The following is a 20,303-nucleotide window of genomic DNA, read 5'->3' on the forward strand; positions in this document are numbered from 1 at the left end:
GTGGAATTTTGGACATAAGTCAGACGCGTGCATCTGTTTGTCGTATTAAATTTTGGTGGGGGTGGTTCGGTGGTTGCACGTGGCGGTCGCATCTTTGCGGGATTTTGGGCCGCGGCCGGCGCCGAGCAGTGAGCACGTGCCCTAGGCTCAGATTCTTCGCTGCGAAAATGATATTTCTTCCCGTCATGAAATAAGATGCCTTTAAGAAACAGGTAGATCGGATCTTTGAGATAAGCCCACTTTACAGATCTGACGCGCATGTGACATTTCTCAACACTCACATGACTATTCTGATGAATTTTGTGTTTTGCAATGTTTTCACCCAACCAAAATAAAAAGTTCAAAGTGTATTTTGAGTGGCAACGCAAGCAGTATTTGGGTAATTTCACAATAAAATATCAATAAACTGTCCTAATCAAGTCACGTGATGCTACCAGATTCTGTGCTCAGACCATATCGTGTCTGTTGGGGGTCGGAATTAGAAAAAAGCTCTTGATTGTCTTGGTAGCGCGGCAAATATGAATGTAAACAACGATGGCGTATTTTAGTCTATAGATTAGACCAGGATATTTATCCAAAGAGTAATAAGTGTTTTGTTTTCAAGTGTTGTAAGTAGTTCGTTTTTGTTGCATATTCCGTAAATGTACCCGATTACGTGATTGTCATGCGTCGGGCGGTGTCCGCTAACGCAGCGGCCCAGCGCCGTCGTCGGGCCCGTATGGCCGAGGCGGAGCGACAAGCTGAGGCCGAACGGAACGCGGCCCAGCAGCGAGCGCGCCGGCAGAGGGAGGCGGTGAGGGAGGCCGAGGCCGCTCGCCAGCGGGAGCGCGCGGACGACGACCGGGTGCGACAGCTCAACGCCGAGAGGCAGCGCGCGTTCCGAGCCGCACAGGAGGAGGGAGCTAGGCGGGCGGAGTTGGAGGCCAACGCTGAGCGCCTCCGCCAGCAGCGAGCGGCGCAAGATGAAGAGGCCAGGCGGGCGGAGTTGGAGGCCAACGCTGAGCGCCTCCGCCTGCAGCGAGCGGCGCAAGATGAAGAGGCCAGGCGGGAGGAGTTGGAGGCCAACGCTGAGCGCCTCCGCCAGCAGCGAGCGGCGCAAGATGAAGAGGCCAGGCGGGCGGAGTTGGAGGCCAACGCTGAGCGCCTCCGCCTGCAGCGAGCGGCGCAAGATGAAGAGGCCAGGCGGGCGGAGTTGGAGGCCAACGCTGAGCGCCTCCGCCTGCAGCGAGCGGCGCAAGATGAAGAGGCCAGGCGGGCGGAGTTGGAGGCCAACGCTGAGCGCCTCCGCCTGCAGCGAGCGGCGCAAGATGAAGAGGCCAGGCGGGCGGAGTTGGAGGCCAACGCTGAGCGCCTCCGCCTGCAGCGCGAGGCGCATGAGGAGGAAGCGACGCAGGCCGAGCGTGAGGCCACCGCGGCGCGCGTCCGTCAACATCGCGAGGAACAGGACGAGGACGCCAGGCACGCTCAGCGTGCTGAAGACGCCCGGCGCCATCAGCAGCAGCGCGCTGCCGCCCGTGCGAGGCCAGCCTCGCTTGCGGCCCGCCGACCGGCGGACGTTTTGTCCGGCGAGCAGGTGGTGGAGGCCGATGATGTCGGTGCGATGGTGAAAGTGTGTGCGTCGTGCGGAGCCCTGCGGTGGGGGGTGAGCGCGCCACGTTCTGCTGTGCAGGCGGCAAGGTCCGCCTTGACCCGCTCCCGGCCCCGCCGCCAGTCTTACGCCGCCTTTGGACTGATGACACCTTAGAGGCGCGCACCTTCCGGCAGTACGTCCGGCACCTCAACTCAGCGCTGGCCCTATCGTCTTTGTCCGTGCGTGAGGTGCCGCCGCCTGCAGGCACCGGCGGGTACGCACCGTGTGTGGTGGTGCAGGGGCGGCTGTACCACCGACTTGGGCCGCTGGAAGTCCCTGAAGACCGGCCACCCTCCTTCGCCCAGATATACATCAGTGACCCGCTGGCCGAAGATCCGGAGGCTGAAGCGGCCATTCGACTCGGTCATGTGCGCCTGCCGGCAGCGACCTCTGCCGCCGTGCAGCACCGGCTGCTGGACCTGCTGGGACAGCTTCAGGCCATGCTGCGCCAAGTCAACCCCTGGGTGCACGATTTCATCATGGCTGCCGAGGTCCTGGCACGGGAGGTGGAACACCGGCAGCTGATCATCAGCGTTGCAGCCCGACCCGCCGGCGAGCACGCGCGCCGCTACAACGCCGCCGAGGGACTGCGCGAGGTGGCGGTCCTCATGGGAGAGGAGCCCGGACAGCACGACCTGGTACTGCGCCGCCGAGCTGATGGCGGGACCGGCGTGCTGCAGACCATCGATGAGAGCCACCGAGCGTGTGACCCACTCCATTTCGTCCTCCTGTTTCCACTGGGGACTACAGGGTGGCACCCGGCGATTGCTCAGGCGCCGCAGCCCGGCAGGGAGCGGCAGCGAATGGTGACAACGCTCCAGTTTTACGCGTACCGGCTCCAGATCAGGCCCCACCAGGACGACAGCCTCCACCGCGCCGGTCGCCTGTTTCAAGAGTTTGTCTGTATGGCCTACGCCAAGGTCGAGGCCATCCGGCTGAAGTACATCTCCACTCACCAGCGCGAGATCCGGGCGGACCTCTACCAGAGCGTCCGTGACGCCGTGGCGGCTGACGCGGAGCTCGGCCAGCAGGAGCAGCCCGAGGAGGGACGTGAGCAGGCTGGTGTACCGGTCGTCGGAGACGAGTCGTTCTGCCGGCTACTTTCATCGGTGGACCCCGCCATATGAGGCAACGGTGAGCTACGCAAACAAACACCAATCTTAAATTACTAACCACTATTTTGTATTCGCTGAAGTCTTATTTGCACTATTACCACTCATATTAAATTTGCTTGAATGCATCATAATGCACTCAAATCAGCATAGCAACGTTAAAAAAAAACGAACAAACACCTGTGCTCACATTTAACGAATAAGTTAGTATTCGCCAATTCATTTTTGTTTGGACTATAATCTGCCTACAGGTGCCAGGTGGTCATATTTTTGGTTCTACGACAAATGTCACTTTCAAACAACCGTCAACAGCTTTGTGTTTGGACTATTTTCTGCCCATAGTCATGCTTTTGGTTCTACGGTAAATTTTACCTTCAAACAACCATCTAATATTATCTACATTTTTCCTCAACTTTGCAGTTACATGGACGCCATGGCCATCGTGAGGGCCAAGGGGAAGCCGACCCTCTTCATTACCATCACGTGTAATCCGAAGTGGCCGGAGATCGCAAACGCCCTGTTGCCCGGACAGAAGCCCGAGGATCGACCCGACTTGGTGGCTCGAGTGTTCCACCTCAAGCTCCGCCGCATCATCGGGGACCTGACCAAGCAGGCCGTCTTCGGCAAGCCGAGCGCCTTCATGTGGGTCATCGAGTTTCAGAAGCGCGGTAAGTCACAACATGGCTTTGACAGAAATCCCTGTACAGACATGAGCTCAGTCGCGGGGGGACGTGACACGCACCCAAGCAATATGCACATTTATTCCGATTTAAAGCTCACGCCTTAACGGCCAAATAAATATGATCGAAGAAGTCAACGTGAAAAAGATTTCGTCGTGTAAAGTTCATAGTGCTTCGCGTTGTTTTACCTTTTGACGGCGAATATAAATTCACTTATTGTTAGACTATCCCGCAATACACGGCTGCATGGCGGGTTGCCTAGCTTCTGTCGTATTAACGCAAATCATCTGCGACAATCGGTTGAGCTATACCAGTCAGAAATGTTTTGCGTCGCTTTAGCTTCTGAGGGCGAATATAAATTCACTTATTGTTAGACTATCCCGCAATACACGGCTGCATGGCGGGTTGCCTAGCTTCTGTCGTATTAACGCAAATCATCTGCGACAACCAGTCGAGCTATTCCGGCCAGTACAGGCGCTGGCGTTTCCATATAATTCACTTATTGTTAGACTGTCCCGCAAGACACGGCTGCATGGCGGGTTGCCTATAGCTTCTGTCGTATTAACGCAAATCATCTGCGACAATCGGTTGAGCTATACCAGTCTGAAATGCTTCGCGTTGCTTTAGCTTCTGAGGGCGAATATAAATTTACTTATTGTTAGACTATCCAGCAATATACGGCTGCATGGCGGGTTGCCTAGCTTCTGTGTATTAACGCAAATCATCTGCGACAACCAGTCGCATTCCGGCCAGTATAGGCGCTGGCGTTGCCATATAATTCACTTAAAAGTTGAATCTGAGGGCACCCATTTTGTAACATAAAGTCCGTGGCAGTGTATTAAAAATGACAAAATACCGCTGCGTGTCAGTTTGCTTACCCTCTACCATACTAACGTACCGAAGCTACGCATCTTTAAATATCAGTCAAGCGATTCCAGGTCACACTAGAACGCATCAAAATCGTGAGTCTGACATTTTCTTTTTGTTTGCAGGCCTGCCTCACTGTCATCTCCTGCTCATCCTGCAGCCGGAGGACCGGCCTCGGACCGGCGCCGATGCGGACACGATCGTCTCGGCGGAGCTGCCGGACCCCACCGAATCGCCGCAGTCGGCCCGTCTGCAGCAGATTGTCCTCACCAGCATGGTTCACAACGAGTGCGGCGCTGCTCGGCCGACCGCCACCTGCATGAAAGACGGTCAGTGCTCCAAACGGTTCCCGAAACCGCTCTCCCACGAGACCATCTGGCAGGAGGACCGCACGTACCCCCAGTACCGGAGGCGCGGACCCGAGGACGGCGGCCAGCAGGCGGAGCACAATGGGAGGATGGTGACGAACCAGTGGGTCGTGCCCTACAATCCGCTCCTCAGCCTTCGCTACGAGTGTCACATCAACGTGGAGGTGTGCTCCTCTGTGGACGGAGTTAAGTACATTTTTATGTACATTTACAAGGGCTCCGACCGGCAGATGGTCCGCGCAGATCAGCTGATCGAGGCCGGTCAGGACGAGGTGGCAGCCTTCCGAGACCTCCGCTCCATTGGTGCGAGCGAAGCATGCTGGCGGCTGTTCAGCTTCGAGATGAGCGACCGGTCACCAGCGGTGCTGGCGCTACAGGTTCATCTCGAAGACCAGCAGCTGATCTTCTTCCAGCCTGGGGAGGAGCGGCAGGCAGTGGCTGGGGAGCCGCGCCACACGCAGCTGACTGCCTGGATGACCTACAACCGGGCGTCGGCCGGCGAGGACCCCGAGTGCCTCCGGGTGCTCTACCCGGACTTCCCCCAGAAGTACCGCTGGGACGCCGGCCAGAAGCGGTGGCACCGGCGCCGCAACATGCAGGCGGCGCCCACCATCGGCCGGGTGGTGAGTCTCACACCCAGGCACGGGGATGTATTCTACCTCCGGGTATTGCTGCATCACGTCCCCGGCGCCACGACATTCGCCGATCTGCGCACGGTGGACGGCCAGGTGTGCGACACACACCAAGAGGCGTGTCGGCGGCGTGGCCTGCTCCAGGACGACCAGGAGTGGGCGGAGACGCTGGCTGAGGCCGTCCGCACCCAGCGCCCCGGCCAGCTCAGGCAGCTGTTTGTGGTACTGCTTCTATTTTGCGCGCCGGCCGATCCCGCAACCCTCCTCCACCGGTTCCAGGCAGCAATGGGAGAAGACTTCGCCCACCGCCACCCAGAGCTGCCGCCGGAGACGGTGACGGGACTGGTGCTACTGCGCATCAGCGACTCCCTCCAGCGGGCCGGCAAGACGCTGGAGGACTTCGGCCTGCCGCCCGTGCCAGCTGAACACCAAGCAGCGGCCGCCGCCTTGGAGGGGGCCGAGGAGCTGCGGCGCCTGCCTCCCATTATACGGGAGGAGGTCGACTTCGACCGTGCCGACCTTCAGCACACCGTCGACCAGCGGCTGCCAGGCCTACTGCCGGATCAGCGCCAGGCGGTGGACACGGTGCTGGCCGCGGTCGACGGCCAGGAGCCGCTCGCCCTATTCTTGGACGCGCCAGGTGGCACTGGCAAGACATTTACTTTTAATTCTCATCTCTGCGGTGCGAGCCAAGGGCCTGGTGGCACTTGCCGTGGCGTTCAGCGGTATCGCCGCTACACTGCTGGACAGCGGGAGGACTTTTCACAGCCGTTTTAAAGCTCCTCTGCGACCGGACGACACCGTCATTTTCAACATCTCCGCCCAGAGCGAGCTCGCCCAGCTGATCCGGTTAGCGCGCCTCATCGTGATGGATGAGGCTCCGATGGCGCACCGGCACCACATCGAGGGCCTCGACCGGACGCTGCGCGACCTGACGGGGTCCGATCAGCTGTTCGGCGGCAAGGTGGTGGTGCTGGGCGGCGACTTCCGGCAGGTTCTGCCTGTCGTCCGGCACGCCAACCAGGCAGGCATCGTGGACGCCAGTCTCCGCCGCTCGCCGCTGTGGCGCCACTTCAGAGTGCACCGACTGCGGGAAAACATGCGCGCCAGGCTGGCGCAGGAGGAGAACCAACAGGCCGAGCTGGAGGAGTTCTCCACCTGGCTGCTGCAGCTCGGCAACGGCGAGCTGCCCACGACGCCGATGGACGGGTCACCCTGCCGCCGGCGCTGGTGCTGGAAGCCGAGTTGCCGGCCGTCATCGACTGGACCTTCGGCAACCTGACCGACGCCGACAGCATGGCGTCCCGCGCCGTGCTGGCGCCCACTAACAGCACCGTCGACTCGGTGAACAGTTATGTCACCGACATCTTCCCGGGCCAGGCCGTGGAGTGCCTCAGCGCAGACGCCACCGTCGGGGAGGAGCAGGAGCCGGTACCCCAGGAGTACCTCAACGGGCTGTGTGTGCCGGGCCTCCCGCCTCATCACCTGCTTTTGAAGCCCGGCATGCCGGTCATCCTGCTCCGAAACATCGACCCGGCCAGGGGACTGTGTAACGGCACCCGGCTCCTGGTGGTGGCCGTCCACGGCGGCCGGCTCCTGGAGGCGACCGTGGCCTGCGGCAGCGCGGCCGGCCGCCGGGTTCTCATCCCCCGCCTGACGCTGCAGCCGCCGGACGACGCCTTCCCGTTCGAGTGGCGGCGGCGCCAGTTCCCGGTGCGGCCCGCCTTTGCGCTCACAATCAACAAAGCGCAAGGTCAGACGCTCCGGCGGGTGGCCGTCCTTCTGCGAGAGCCCGTGTTCGGCCACGGACAGCTCTATGTTGCCGCGTCCAGGGTCGGCCGCTGGCGGGACCTGCGCTTCGTCCTGCCGCCGGGCAGCGGTGGACGGACCGCCAACGTCGTCTACCGGGACGTGCTGTGAGCCGGCAGGACACCGCCCAGTTTCTCTACCCGCAGGCATCGGTTACGCTTTGAACCACCTGCGGGGTCTCTTTTCTGTTAAAAAGAGATCCATCTGCAATTCATTGTGGCCGCCTCCTCGTGGCGATTGTGGGTAACGCTAAGAGCCACACAAAGCACAGGTGAGAATTGATTTACGAAATGTTATAAGTCACTACTTAATTTCCACTATTGTGCCTAATTACTTCAGTCCAGCTGGATTTGCTAATTGCGATTCACTCACGGCTTAGTATGTACCTGTGCCTGAAACGTGACTATGTCTGAAACGTTATTATAAACATAACCTATATGTAGTAAATTATTTGAACTACACATCCAAGTAGCTTATCAGTCTGAATTGGTTAGGTCAATGACCTATTTATTTGAATTGTATCCATTTGGACCGCACCATTCACCTTTTCGCGTACATCAAGGCTTCTAGAAGTCACTATTACACAAAACCATTACTACTCGAACTGGCCAATTATGGGCAAGCCATATCCTCGCGACGCGAAGCAAGCGGCTTGCCGCTTGTTCACATATATAAAAATCAAAATGTCCGTATGTATGTATGTAACGCGTCAGTCACGCTTTAAGGGCTATTGCTGTGGAACGGTGCGGGCTACGGGGGTGAAATTTTCGACGCAAGTCGGACGCGTGCATCTGTTTGTCGTATTAAATTTGGTGGGGGGGGTTCGGTGGTTTGCACGTGGCGGGCGCATCTTTGCGGGATTTTGGGCCGCGGACGGCGCCGAGCAGAGAGCACGCGCCTTAGGCTCAGTTCTTCGCTGCAAAACTGAGGGAAATCAGAGCCGGCAGGTCACTGACCTTTGGCAATGAATACCGGAACAGAGCACCACCGGCCAGGAGGAGACGCCAAATTTATTCTGGCCATAACTCGGCCGCTACTGGGCCGATTCTGATGAAAATTGATTTATTACGCTGCGCGTAATGCTGTCCCTCTTTACGCTGCGCGTAATGCTGTCCCTCTTTACGCTGCGCGTAATGCTGTCCCTCTAGTCACATATATAAAAATCAAAACGTCTGTACGTATGTATGTATGTATGTATGTATGTATGTAACGCGTCAGTCACGCTTGGCGGGCTATTGCTCCGGAACGGTGCGGGCTACGGGGGTGGAATTTTGGGCGCAAGTCGGACGCGTGCATCTGTTTGTCGTATCAACTTTTCGAGGGGGTGCGTGCAGCGGTGTGCACGTGGCGGGCGCATCTTTGCGGGATTTTGGGCCGCGGCCGGCGCCGAGCAGACGGCACGCGCCCTAGGCTCAGATTGTTCGCTGCGAAAATGAGGGAAAACAGAGTCGGAGGTCGTTGACCTTTGGCAATGAATACCGGAACAGAGCACCGCCGGCCAGGAGGAGACGCCAAATTTATTCTGGCCATAACTCGTTACATATATAAAAATCAAAACGTCTGTAGTATGTATGTATGTATGTATGTAACGCGTCAGTCACGCTTGGCGGGCTATTACTGTGGAACGGTGCGGGCTACGGGGGTGAAATTTTGGACCGAAGTCGGACGCGTGCATCTGTTTGTCGTATTAAATTTTGGTGGGGGGGGTTCGGTGGTTTGCACGTGGCGGGCGCATCTTTGCGGGATTTTGGGCCGCGGCCGGCGCCGATCAGAGAGCACGCGCATTAGCCTCAGTTTCTTCGCTTGCCAAACTGAGCGAAATCAGAGCCGGAAGGTCACTGACCTTTGGCAATGAATACCGGAACAGAGCACCGCCGGCCAGGAGGAGACGCCAAATTTATTCTGGTAATAACTCGGCCGCTACTGGGCCGATTTTAATGAAAATTGATTTATTACGCTGCGCGTAATGCTGTCCCTCTAGTACATTTGAAATTCCTTTCTGAAGAGTTCAGTAAAATCTTTCTCTCACCTTACCCTTCAGCATTGGCTGAGGATCAAAATTTCACTCTGGCTCCCTCTCAATATTAGGCCTCTGGAATGATATTGTTATCAAAATGAATGTTGATATAAAAAGATATGCGATTTCCAGTTAAAAATAAATAGTGACACAGTGAATAATGAGTATCCAGTCGATCTACACATAAAACAAATCATGCAAAATCCCAGCAAAAACCAACTATAATAACATATATGGCCTTGCAACTAACCACCAATGAACCACGCATTTCTGGAAACATGCGTCAGAAGCGTCACCAACAGCTGATTGCAAAGAATGTTACAGCGACTAAATTATTGCGGCCGTAGTTAGTCGAACTTGTTGCGAAAACACTGTTGTATAATGCATATTCATGTGCCATTCTGATTAAATTATTTTACACAACAGCTAAAGTTTTACAATTCAGAGGTTAATCACCGGTTTAGAAATAAAGAGACAGTAAATGCTAAATTAAATGTAATGATTTTATAGATGGTCTTGGTAATGCTCTCCGGCTGGTCATCTGTCGGCATACAAATGATAAGGACGTAAAAAGACAAAAGAAATAAATGCGACCAGCTACGTGGTTTTGTAACATGTATAACTGCTGTTTTGAGGCATTCAAAAACCAAGACAGAAAAACTGATTGAAAATTATTGCGTCATCAATGACAGCTTTCCTTCGCCTCAGAGACCAAAATTGACGCAGTCAAATGCCAATCCTTGTCAGAATGTCGGAAGTGCGCCAGTATTATATTATTGCGTTATGTTTGGGCCGGCCAGTCTATATTTTGATTTTTTGTAAGGGTAATTGGTGTGTTATTTTCGTAATATAGGGTGGAACAGAACATAGAGTAGGATAGGTAATCAATGAATTTGCATCAAATTTTGTTTAGCTGATAGCTCTTTTTATGCCGACCAGACGCAAATAAAGTAACATGTGGCATTTGCTCTGATTTTCAACATCTCATTTAAAGGGGGTGCCACCTTTTGGACACAACGCAGTTTTTACAAGATTAGCCTCACATGAACCTAAAAACCGGCTTCACTTACCTATGCTCGAGACGGTCAGCATTGAATCCGCACGTGAAGTTATCATTTGCGAGTTTTGCTGCCAGCATTCGGGCAGGCAAAAATCTTCAGCACTATTTCCTCGTCGTGTTAAGGGTATTTTATAAAACATGAAATCAGCAAAGGTATGTATAAAAGTTATACTTTTGAAGCATGTTTTATCATTTTGAAAGGGTGTATTTTTTCTTTATGGTATACACTTAAGTTTTAAAATTTTAATTGGGAAGTTTTTCTAGTAAGTTGCATGAAGGGTGAAGGGTTCCATAGATCTCTTAAGCATTGTAAAGGAAAAACCTTTACTCGACTTATTTGATGTTCTTATTTGATGATGAAATATGGCCAACAGTTACCTACTTGGTTACCTACAACTTAGTTCAAATCATGTTATCTTCTTCCTTTTTATGTTTCATCTTTTTGTCTCAGTTGCGCCATCAATGCAAATGGCAGAATGATATGTTGCCATGACAACAGGATATGCCAGCCGTCCTAGCTGCCACATCAAACGACCTTGAGTTGTAGTGGTGATATAAACAACGATCTTTTTTTTTGGCCAATGTATTAAATGCAATGTTTCGGTTTTTTGTATATTGTGGACGCGCTAACCACGTCTAAAAATTCAAATAAGTAAAATAGATTCATAGAACAAAAATTTCGGAAGGTGGCACCCTTCCTTTAAGTCTGGGTTCTTCCATAATGTATATCTAGTGCACACTGCACAGTGCACATACATAGACTTCAGTTCAGCTTCCTATAAGTTTGCTTTCAGGGTCTTTTATGTTTTATGGAATGCTTTCATCAGCATTTATTTATGCTTAGTAGTTTATTGCTTGTACCCTGGTTTGGTCATTGCCAGACTGTGGATGCTATTGCTGGTTGTTTTCAGTTTTGCATTTGAAATGTGCTTCCTTGATATATTTTTATATTTGGTTCTGTTTTAAAAGTTGTTTTGATGAATATTGTATTGTTAACCTGAGCAAATGCACTTGGCATTGTGTTTTGCATCTAAAAAAAAAAAATAGGTTCTTAAGTCTGACCGCCAAATACCCACCACACGACAAGTTTTGCTTCTCGAACCCGCCAAAAACCCTGCGGGTTTTGAAAACCCGCAGAAAGCGGGTTCGCGGGTTCAAAAAGGGCATCTCTAGTTATAGTTGGTTTTTGCTGGGATTTTGCATGATTTGTTTTATGTGTAGATCGACTGGATACTCATTATTCACTGTGTCACTATTTATTTTTAACTGGAAATCGCATATCTTTTTATATCAACATTCATTTTGATAACAATATCATTCCAGAGGCCTAATATTGAGAGGGAGCCAGAGTGAAATTTTGATCCTCAGCCAATGCTGAAGGGTAAGGTGAGAGAAAGATTTTACTGAACTCTTCAGAAAGGAATTTCAAATGTACTAGAGGGACAGCATTACGCGCAGCGTAATAAATCAATTTTCATTAAAATCGGCCCAGTAGCGGCCGAGTTATTACCAGAATAAATTTGGCGTCTCCTCCTGGCCGGCGGTGCTCTGTTCCGGTATTCATTGCCAAAGGTCAGTGACCTTCCGGCTCTGATTTCGCTCAGTTTGGCAAGCGAAGAAACTGAGGCTAATGCGCGTGCTCTCTGATCGGCGCCGGCCGCGGCCCAAAATCCCGCAAAGATGCGCCCGCCACGTGCAAACCACCGAACCCACCCCCACCAAAATTTAATACGACAAACAGATGCACGCGTCCGACTTCGGTCCAAAATTTCACCCCCGTAGCCCGCACCGTTCCACAGTAATAGCCCGCCAAGCGTGACTGACGCGTTACATACATACATACATACATACGTACAGACGTTTTGATTTTTATATATGTAACTAGGTGTCCAGCATTACGCGCAGCGTAATAAATCAAGTTTCAATAAAATCGGCCCAGTAGCGGCCGAGTAATGGCCAGAATAAAGTTGGCGTCTCCTCCTGGCCGGCGGTGCTCTGTTCCGGTATTCATTGCCAAAGGTCAGTGACCTTCCGGCTCTGATTTCACCCAGTTTTGCAGCGAAGAAACTGAGCCTAAGGCGCGTGCCGTCTGCTCGGCGCCGGCCGCGGCCCAAAATCCCCCAAAGATGCGCCCGCCACGTGCAAACCACCGAGCGCAGCTCTTCCAAAATTTAATACAACAAACAAATGCACGCGTCCGACTTGCGCCCAAAATTCCACCCCCGTAGCCCGCACCGTTCCGGAGCAATAGCCCGCCAAGCGTGACTGACGCGTTACATACATACATACATACGTACAGACATTTTGATTTTTATATATGTGAATTGATGCATTATTCATTTTCCACTATCCAGTGTGCACTTCCTGAGGACTTAGCATAGCAATTTCAAGTCCTTACTATTTGTTTGGCTGTCTTTTTCTGCACAGCAATGAAGCAAGTAAGGTTTATATAGCTATAGCATTGACTCAGCTGTATTTTTTCTTGCAAAAGTATGTTTTTAAGATTGCGGGTTTTTTGCGGGTTCAGCTCAGCCAAAATCAGCTTGCGGGTAGTTGTGGTTGGGCAAGGGGTAGCTGCGGGGCGGGGCGGGTAATGAAATTGCAAATTTGGGGCATCTCTAATACCCACCTTACATTCAGCAAGCGATAAGAGAATTAACCCGCGACCCGCTGGGGGCGGGTTACGCACATTTTTCGCCAATAACTTTTAAACACGTTACGCCAGCGACGTGAAACTTTCAGTACTTTATCATACATCAATTGGACACGTTCCCTGCAAATTTGAGCGAAATCCGTCGGAAATTTTTGAGAAAATGACGTTTTTGTGACGTCATGTTCGCCATTTTCGCCTTAAAAACGGAAAAATTTCAAACGCCGCTAACATCTTCATTTTTAAAGGAATCAAGACGTAACAAAAAAGTTATACGTGATTCTACTTTGTCTATCAAATGGCCATCTCGATTTTTTAAAAATCTAGGATTTCGGTCCAATTTTTTCTCTAAAAAACTGACTTTTTTGGGAAAATAATTACAAATCCAAAATTCTGAGTGTATCGAAAAAACCGGAATATATGTCAGAGAAGTGGTCAATGTGCACCTACATACCAATTTTTGGAAGAATCAGTTAAAAAATGTGGGAGTTATTCAAAATTTTATGACGTCACGACACACATTTTTTTGAAAAATGTTTTTTTTTTTTAAGTTCTAGACCTCGTACGGAAACAAAAATAGCACCATTCGATTTGCCGTGAAAAACTGCATCAGATAGACACCTTTTGAGGCCTTAACAACCAATTTCAAAATTTGACCTCACTTGACCTGACCTTGACCTGACCTCGACCTGAAATTCATCCAGAGGTGGTCCATATCACTTATTGAGTGTGCCTATTGAATTTATGAATAAAATAGCCCATAAAACATGTGTCGCACATGCCCTTTTCTATATTTTGTTTTTGGTGACCTGACCTGACCTGACCTGACATTGACCTTGACCTTTGAATGATATTGTATGCAACGAATATTGTCTTGGTAGCCTAAGAACACGTTTTGGGCAATCAGTCTCAGTCCATTCTTCGTAACGCACGTAACGTAACCGCATCTGACAGCTTCGTAACATGTTACGAAGGCACCAAAGCTACTTCATAAATGTCCAAATGGTTGCTGTATAAATTCGAATTCAGCTCCAAAAACTAGCCTAGAAACATGCAAAACTCGAAAAAGTGAACCGATGTCATCAAAGGTCAATGACCTGACCTGACCTTCAGGTGACCTTGACACCCACCCTATAATGCATTGGAGCAACATCATATCTCATGTTTCAACGCTTGAAACCACGAAAAGACTGCAAACGCGCGGCTATAGTGCGAGCCGATATACGCCGAATCGCAATTCCGGCCAAACATGGTCTCGAAAAGTAGGTCACAACTCACAACTCACAGGTCAAAGGTCATTTGGGTGAGGGTTATGAAATTTTCAGGTTAGGTGTAAAATTGATTAATGCGAGGGTACTACTGAAAGTTTCATCGTGATCGGCCGCCTTTTACGCGAGCTATTTGTGAAAAAACCGAGAGGGGGGGGGGGGGGTCCGTTCGACCCCCGCCCTATACGGGCGAGGATTAAGGGAAATTGCAAACACTCTCTGCATAATTGCATCCACCATTTATACTTCTGTGCATTAGAATAGACCAACTATTTCTCCTTCTTTGCGAGCTGCAGATTATGCATTATCACCTACGAACGTAGCGACACAGGTGTTAAAAAAAAATCTTGCAAAAAGGCGTCTTACCACACGGGGTGGGTAAGACATCCCGGGGTCTTACCTTATACTAGCATTATATGTATACTCACTTAAACTTACCTTACTTACCTACACTGTAAAAAAAGTTTAGCACCATAGAGGTACTTTTCAATTGACTAATTTTCAGTACCCTAGCGGTGCTAAGCTAAGCATTTTATTCGTACTTAACTGAGATTTAGTTTAGTATCAAGGTGCTAATATAAGTACCCATATTTGTTTAGCACCCGTGTACTAAATGTAGTACCCTACACCTGCTAGACCAATTTTCAGTACCCTAGCGGTGCTAAACTTTAAAAGGTGCTAAGAATAGCATGCAGTTAGTACCTTCCGTACTCACATATGAACCGTTTTAGCGCTATTGTTACCCCACAACAAGTAGAATAATGCTAACGAAAGCATTGGGGCTGAAAGTAGAATATCTATACTAGTTAAAGCTGCTGCATGAAAAGTTCGCAAAAACTGCTTTCTTTAGCAGCACATACTTTCACTAGTTACTGCAAAAAGGACTAATCAATTACCAAAAAGGAAATTGTGCAAGGCCGAAAAGACGTGCAAAAAAGGTTATATCCTAGATAAGTGATAACTACAAGCCTCAATGATTGTGTTTTGCATTCTGCAATATTCCCGTGTAAGTGCATCTTTCAAGCATCCAACACATTATAAAATTAAAAAATAATAATGGAACATTTATTAACACTTCATATCATCTGCATGAAAAACAAATGTAAATATATACACAAACAAACGCACGGGAAATAACGAAAGGTCGCTCATATACCTGCACACTCGCAGTGACCGACGATTAACGCGAGATCGACTGGGGAGGCGGCGGGGGGGGGGGGGGTCGTTGAACCGACGTTCCGTTCATGGCCATAAGTTCGACCTCATCCACGACCAGACGGCGTTTAGTGATAGACGGAACCGGAGACCCCGTGTTGTTGTCGTAGTTGTCCTCCATTGTAAGTGGTAGTCGACGGAAGAACTGACCAGGCCCCATGCCTGGAGCAAAAAAAAAAAACTGGATCAGTTCCAATATTTTTTTCTGTTGGGAGTTATTTTCGCAAACAACACAACTTTCCTTCAGACCAAGAAGCGCGATTTGCCAAAGTCGGAATATGAAACACTTAAACAATATAAGATAATGTCAAAAGATACAACGTGTCAGACTCACCAAAGTCGATCAACGTCGGTGTCGGTGGCATGTGTCGGTGGCATGTGTCGGTGGCAAATGCTCATGTACCACCCGGCCCCGGAGCACTTCACTTCACTTCACTGCACTGTTGCACTGCACTTCCCTCCACCTCACTGCCTCCCGGAGCAGGGGCACGCACTCCCATGCCACGCACGACGGATTCCACCGATAATAGCTGATTTAAGCATTCCAGAGCTATCACTCGGTGGCATGTGCCCGGAGCACTTCACTTCACTTCATTTCACTTCATATACCGGAGCACGTGCACACACTCCCACCACGACCAACGGACTCCACTAAAATGGCGAAACACGTGGCCGGAAACAGCTGGCACGCGCATGCGCATATCGCTCTGCGCCGTCAAAACGTGCTAAAGGGCTGGTGATAAGACTCCCAGAGATTTGTAAAGCAGGGCTTAGCTACTTTCTTTGGCGCCAATTTCAAATTTGTTTCCTCTGTAAGCATGTCCGGTTCTATTGTGATACTAACGTAAGCACCATATTCAGCATTACCAACTTCTAAAACACTTAAAATGGTTCTAATTAGAAATCCAGCTTGAAAGAGCACTCACTGATGGTTTGGGTACTAGCAGAAGTAGACGTTAAGCTCAGTAGAAGAATAGGTGATCTAAACTTATAATATTTGATGGGAATGTTAGCTATCATTAGCACAGTATTAGCACCATGCTTCTTTGTAAATACGTCGTAGGGTTCTTTTGACGCTAAAAGGTGCTACGAATAGCAGCCGTTAGTACCCCAAATGCTAAACTTTTTTACAGTGTACCTACACTGTAAAAAAAGTTTAGCACCATAGAGGTACTTTTCAATTGACTAATTTTCAGTACCCTAGCGGTGCTAAGCTAAGCATTTTATTCGTACTTAACTGAGATCTAGTTTAGTATCAAGGTGCTAATATAAGTACCCATATTTGTTTAGCACCCGTGTACTAAATGTAGTACCCTACACCTGCTAGACCAATTTTCAGTACCCTAGCGGTGCTAAACTTTAAAAGATGCTAAGAATAGCATGCAGTTAGTACCTTCCGTACTCACATATGAACCGTTTTAGCGCTATTGTTACCCCACGACAAGTAGAATAATGCTAACGAAAGCATTGGGGCTGAAAGTAGAATATCTATACTATAGTTAAAGCTGCCGCATGAAAAGTTCGCAAAAACTGCTTTCTTTAGCAGCTTATATTTTCACTACTGCAAAAAAAAAACTAATCAATTACCAAAAAGGAAATTGTGTAAGGCCGAAAAGACGTGCAAAAAAGGTTATATCCTAGATAAGTGAATAGTGATAACTAGCAAGTCTCAATGACTGTGTTTTGCATTCTGCAATTTTCCCGTGTAAGTGCATCTTTCAAGCATCCAACACATTATAAAATTAAAAAATAATAATGGAACATTTATTAACACTTCATATCATCTGCATGAAAAACAAATGTAAATATATACACAAACAAACGCACGGAAAATAACGAAAGGTCGCTCATATGCCTGCACACTCGCAGTGACCGACGATTAACGCGAGAACGACTGGGGGAGGCGGGGGGGGGGGGGTCGTTGAACCGACGTTCCGTTCATGGCCATAAGTTCGACCTCATCCACGACCAGACGGCGTTTAGTGATAGACGGAACCGGAGACCCCGTGTTGTTGTCGTAGTTGTCCTCCATTGTAAGTGGTAGTCGACGGAAGAACTGACCAGGCCCCATGCCTGGAGCAAAAAAAAAACTGGATCAGTTCCAAGATTTTTTTTCTGTTGTGAGCTATTTTCGCAAACAACACAACTTTCCTTCCGACCAAGAAGCGCGATTTGCCAAAGTCGGAATATGAAGCACTTAAACAATATAAGATAATGTCAAAAGATACAACGTGTCAGACTCACCAAAGGCGATCAACGTCGGTGTCGGTGGCATGTGTCGGTGGCAAATGCTCATGTACCACCCGGCCCCGGAGCACTTCACTTCACTTCACTGCACTGCTGCACTGCACTTCCCTCCACCTCACTGCCTCCCGGAGCAGGGGCACGCACTCCCATGCCACGCACGACGGATTCCACCGATAATAGTTGATTTAAGCTATCATTCCAGAGCTATCACTCGGTGGCATGTGCCCGGAGCACTTCACTTCACTTCATTTCACTTCATATACCGGAGCACGTGCACACACTCCCACCACGACCAAAGGACTCCACTAAAATGGCGCAACACGTGGCCGGAAACAGCTGGCACGCGCATGCGCATATCGCTCTGCGCCGTCAAAACGTGCTTAAGGGCTGGTGATAAGACTCCCAGAGATTTGTAAAGCAGGGCTTAGCTACTTTCTTTGGCGCCAATTTCAAATTTGTTTCCTCTGTAAGCATGTCCGGTTCTATTGTGATACTAACGTAAGCACCATATTCAGCATTACCAACTTCTAAAACACTTAAAATGGTTCTAATTAGAAATCCAGCTTGAAAGAGCACTCACTGATGGACTGGGTACTAGCAGAAGTAGACGTTAAGCTCAGTAGAAGAATAGGTGATCTAAACTTATAATATTTGATGGGAATGTTAGCTATCATTAGCACAGTATTAGCACCATGCTTCTTTGTAAATACGTCGTAGGGTTCTTTTGACGCTAAAAGGTGCTACGAATAGCAGCCGTTAGTACCCCAAATGCTAAACTTTTTTTACAGTGTACTTACCTCTTACCTTTTACTTGACTTATATATAGTCGGAGTCGATTATGGAAGTAAAGCCGGAGCCGGAATCGGAGCCACCGAAAATCCAACCTTCGCAGCCATTCAAGGTCTGCCGAGTCGGAGTCGGAGTTGGAATCGATCGGAGTCGACAGTCTGAGCTCAGAGTTGGAGTCGAAGTTGTTTTTTGGAAACTGAAGTCTGGGTCGGAATTGGAGGCGTCGAAAAGGCATAGACTCCGCAGCCTTGACGCAGACAGTGAATTTTGTGTGTGTGTGTGTGTGTGTGTGTGTGTGTGTGTGTGTGTGTGTGTGTGTGTGTGTGTGTGTGTGTGTGTGTGTGTGTGTGTGTGTGTGTGTGTGTGTGTGTGTGTGTGTGTGTGTGTGTGTGTGTGTGTGTGTGTGTGTGTGTGTGTGTGTGTGTGTGTGTGTGTGTGTGTGTGTGTGTGTGTGTGTGTGTGTGTGTGTGTGTGTGTGTGTGTGTGTGTGTGTGTGTGTGTGTGTGTGTGTGTGTGTGTGTGTGTGTGTGTGTGTGTGTGTGTGTGTGTGTGTGTGTGTGTGTGTGTGTGTGTGTGTGTGTGTGTGTGTGTGTGTGTGTGTGTGTGTGTGTGTGTGTGTGTGTGTGTGTGTGTGTGTGTGTGTGTGTGTGTGTGTGTGTGTGTGTGTGTGTGTGTGTGTGTGTGTGTGTGTGTGTGTGTGTGTGTGTGTGTGTGTGTGTGTGTGTGTGTGTGTGTGTGTGTGTGTGTGTGTGTGTGTGTGTGGTGTGTGTGTGTGTGTGTGTGTGTGTGTGTGTGTGTGTGTGTGTGTGTGTGTGTGTGTGTGTGTGTGTGTGTGTGTGTGTGTGTGTGTGTGTGTGTGTGTGTGTGTGTGTGTGTGTGTGTGTGTGTGTGTGTGTGGTGTGTGTGTGTGTGTGTGTGTGTGTGTGTGTGTGTGTGTGTGTGTGTGTGTGTGTGTGTGTGTGTGTGTGTGTGTGTGTGTGTGTGTGTGTGTGTGTGTGTGTGGTGTGTGTGTGTGTGTGTGTGTGTGTGTGTGTGTGTGTGTGTGTGTGTGTGTGTGTGTGTGTGTGTGTGTGTGTGTGTGTGTGTGTGTGTGTGTGTGTGTGTGTGTGTGTGTGTGTGTGTGTGTGTGTGTGTGTGTGTGTGTGTGTGTGTGTGTGTGTGTGTGTGTGTGTGTGTGTGTGTGTGTGTGTGTGTGTGTGTGTGTGTGTGTGTGTGTGTGTGTGTGTGTGTGTGTGTGTGTGTGTGTGTGTGTGTGTGTGTGTGTGTGTGTGTGTGTGTGTGTGTGTGTGTGTGTGTGTGTGTGAGGGGAGGGGGTCTTACGCCTCAACTACCTACCATATGTATTTGAGCTCCATTTTTTTTTTCAAGAGGTTCAATCCAGCCTGATCAATCGTGAGGCACAAACTCGTTGCAACACGTAAAGCGTATCTACATAGGTATGAGTTATGGGCAACATGCAGTAGCGCGGGAACTTCTTCCAGACTGGGAGCGGGGGGGGGGAGGGAGGGGCTGAGCCATAATAAAGATCAACCTATACCCTCAAACCTAGTTTTCTCACCGGTTTCAGGCAGTAGCGGTGGAACACGTTCAATTACGGGGGGGGGGGGGCACTGCCGACTTTCGGTCCCATTCTTTCCATGCAACTCCCATAGGACTAATGTTAAAATGCCAAAATCAATGGGGGGCACGGTGCCCCGGTGCCCTCCCCGTTCCGCCGCCTATGGTTTCAGGCCACTTATTTTTCAGACCTTGGCCTTTTCAACGAAAAAAAACGAAAATATTTGCAAAAAAGTGAGGTATTCCGTCTCAGCTGAGTGAAGAAACCTAGAATAAAGGTTTTAATCTGCCAAATGAGTTGCCGAGACAGTGAAAGATGTGGATTTTTTCACTTACATGCTTTCTTCCGTTATATTGTGACCCACGACCCCTAATTTGGGAAGGACAAGCTGCCCAACGGTT

The 20,303-nt window shown here is 49.9% G+C and overlaps 3 protein-coding genes across 3 annotated transcripts; all 3 read left to right on the forward strand.

The window, feature by feature from the left end:
• Window positions 1-718: 718 nt before the first annotated feature.
• Window positions 719-2,757, forward strand: LOC122382855 (plectin-like). The gene is made up of 2 exons (XM_043368716.1): window positions 719-1,609; window positions 1,936-2,757. The coding sequence occupies exons 1-2, from the start codon at window positions 719-721 to the stop codon at window positions 2,755-2,757; spliced, it is 1,713 nt and encodes a 570-aa protein (XP_043224651.1).
• Window positions 2,758-3,175: 418 nt separating this feature from the next.
• Window positions 3,176-6,571, forward strand: LOC122382858. Its single transcript, XM_043368720.1, has 3 exons — window positions 3,176-3,410; window positions 4,415-5,874; window positions 6,116-6,571. The coding sequence occupies exons 1-3, from the start codon at window positions 3,176-3,178 to the stop codon at window positions 6,569-6,571; spliced, it is 2,151 nt and encodes a 716-aa protein (XP_043224655.1).
• Window positions 6,572-6,585: 14 nt separating this feature from the next.
• LOC122382859 (ATP-dependent DNA helicase PIF6-like) lies at window positions 6,586-7,209 on the forward strand. Its single transcript, XM_043368722.1, has one exon. The coding sequence runs from the start codon at window positions 6,586-6,588 to the stop codon at window positions 7,207-7,209; it is 624 nt and encodes a 207-aa protein (XP_043224657.1).
• The last annotated feature ends 13,094 nt before the right edge of the window (window positions 7,210-20,303 follow it).

Source organism: Amphibalanus amphitrite, unplaced genomic scaffold, assembly GCF_019059575.1.
Source record: "Amphibalanus amphitrite isolate SeventyFive unplaced genomic scaffold, NRLGWU_Aamphi_draft 000148F_arrow, whole genome shotgun sequence".
NCBI classification, from domain to species: domain Eukaryota; kingdom Metazoa; phylum Arthropoda; class Thecostraca; order Balanomorpha; family Balanidae; genus Amphibalanus; species Amphibalanus amphitrite.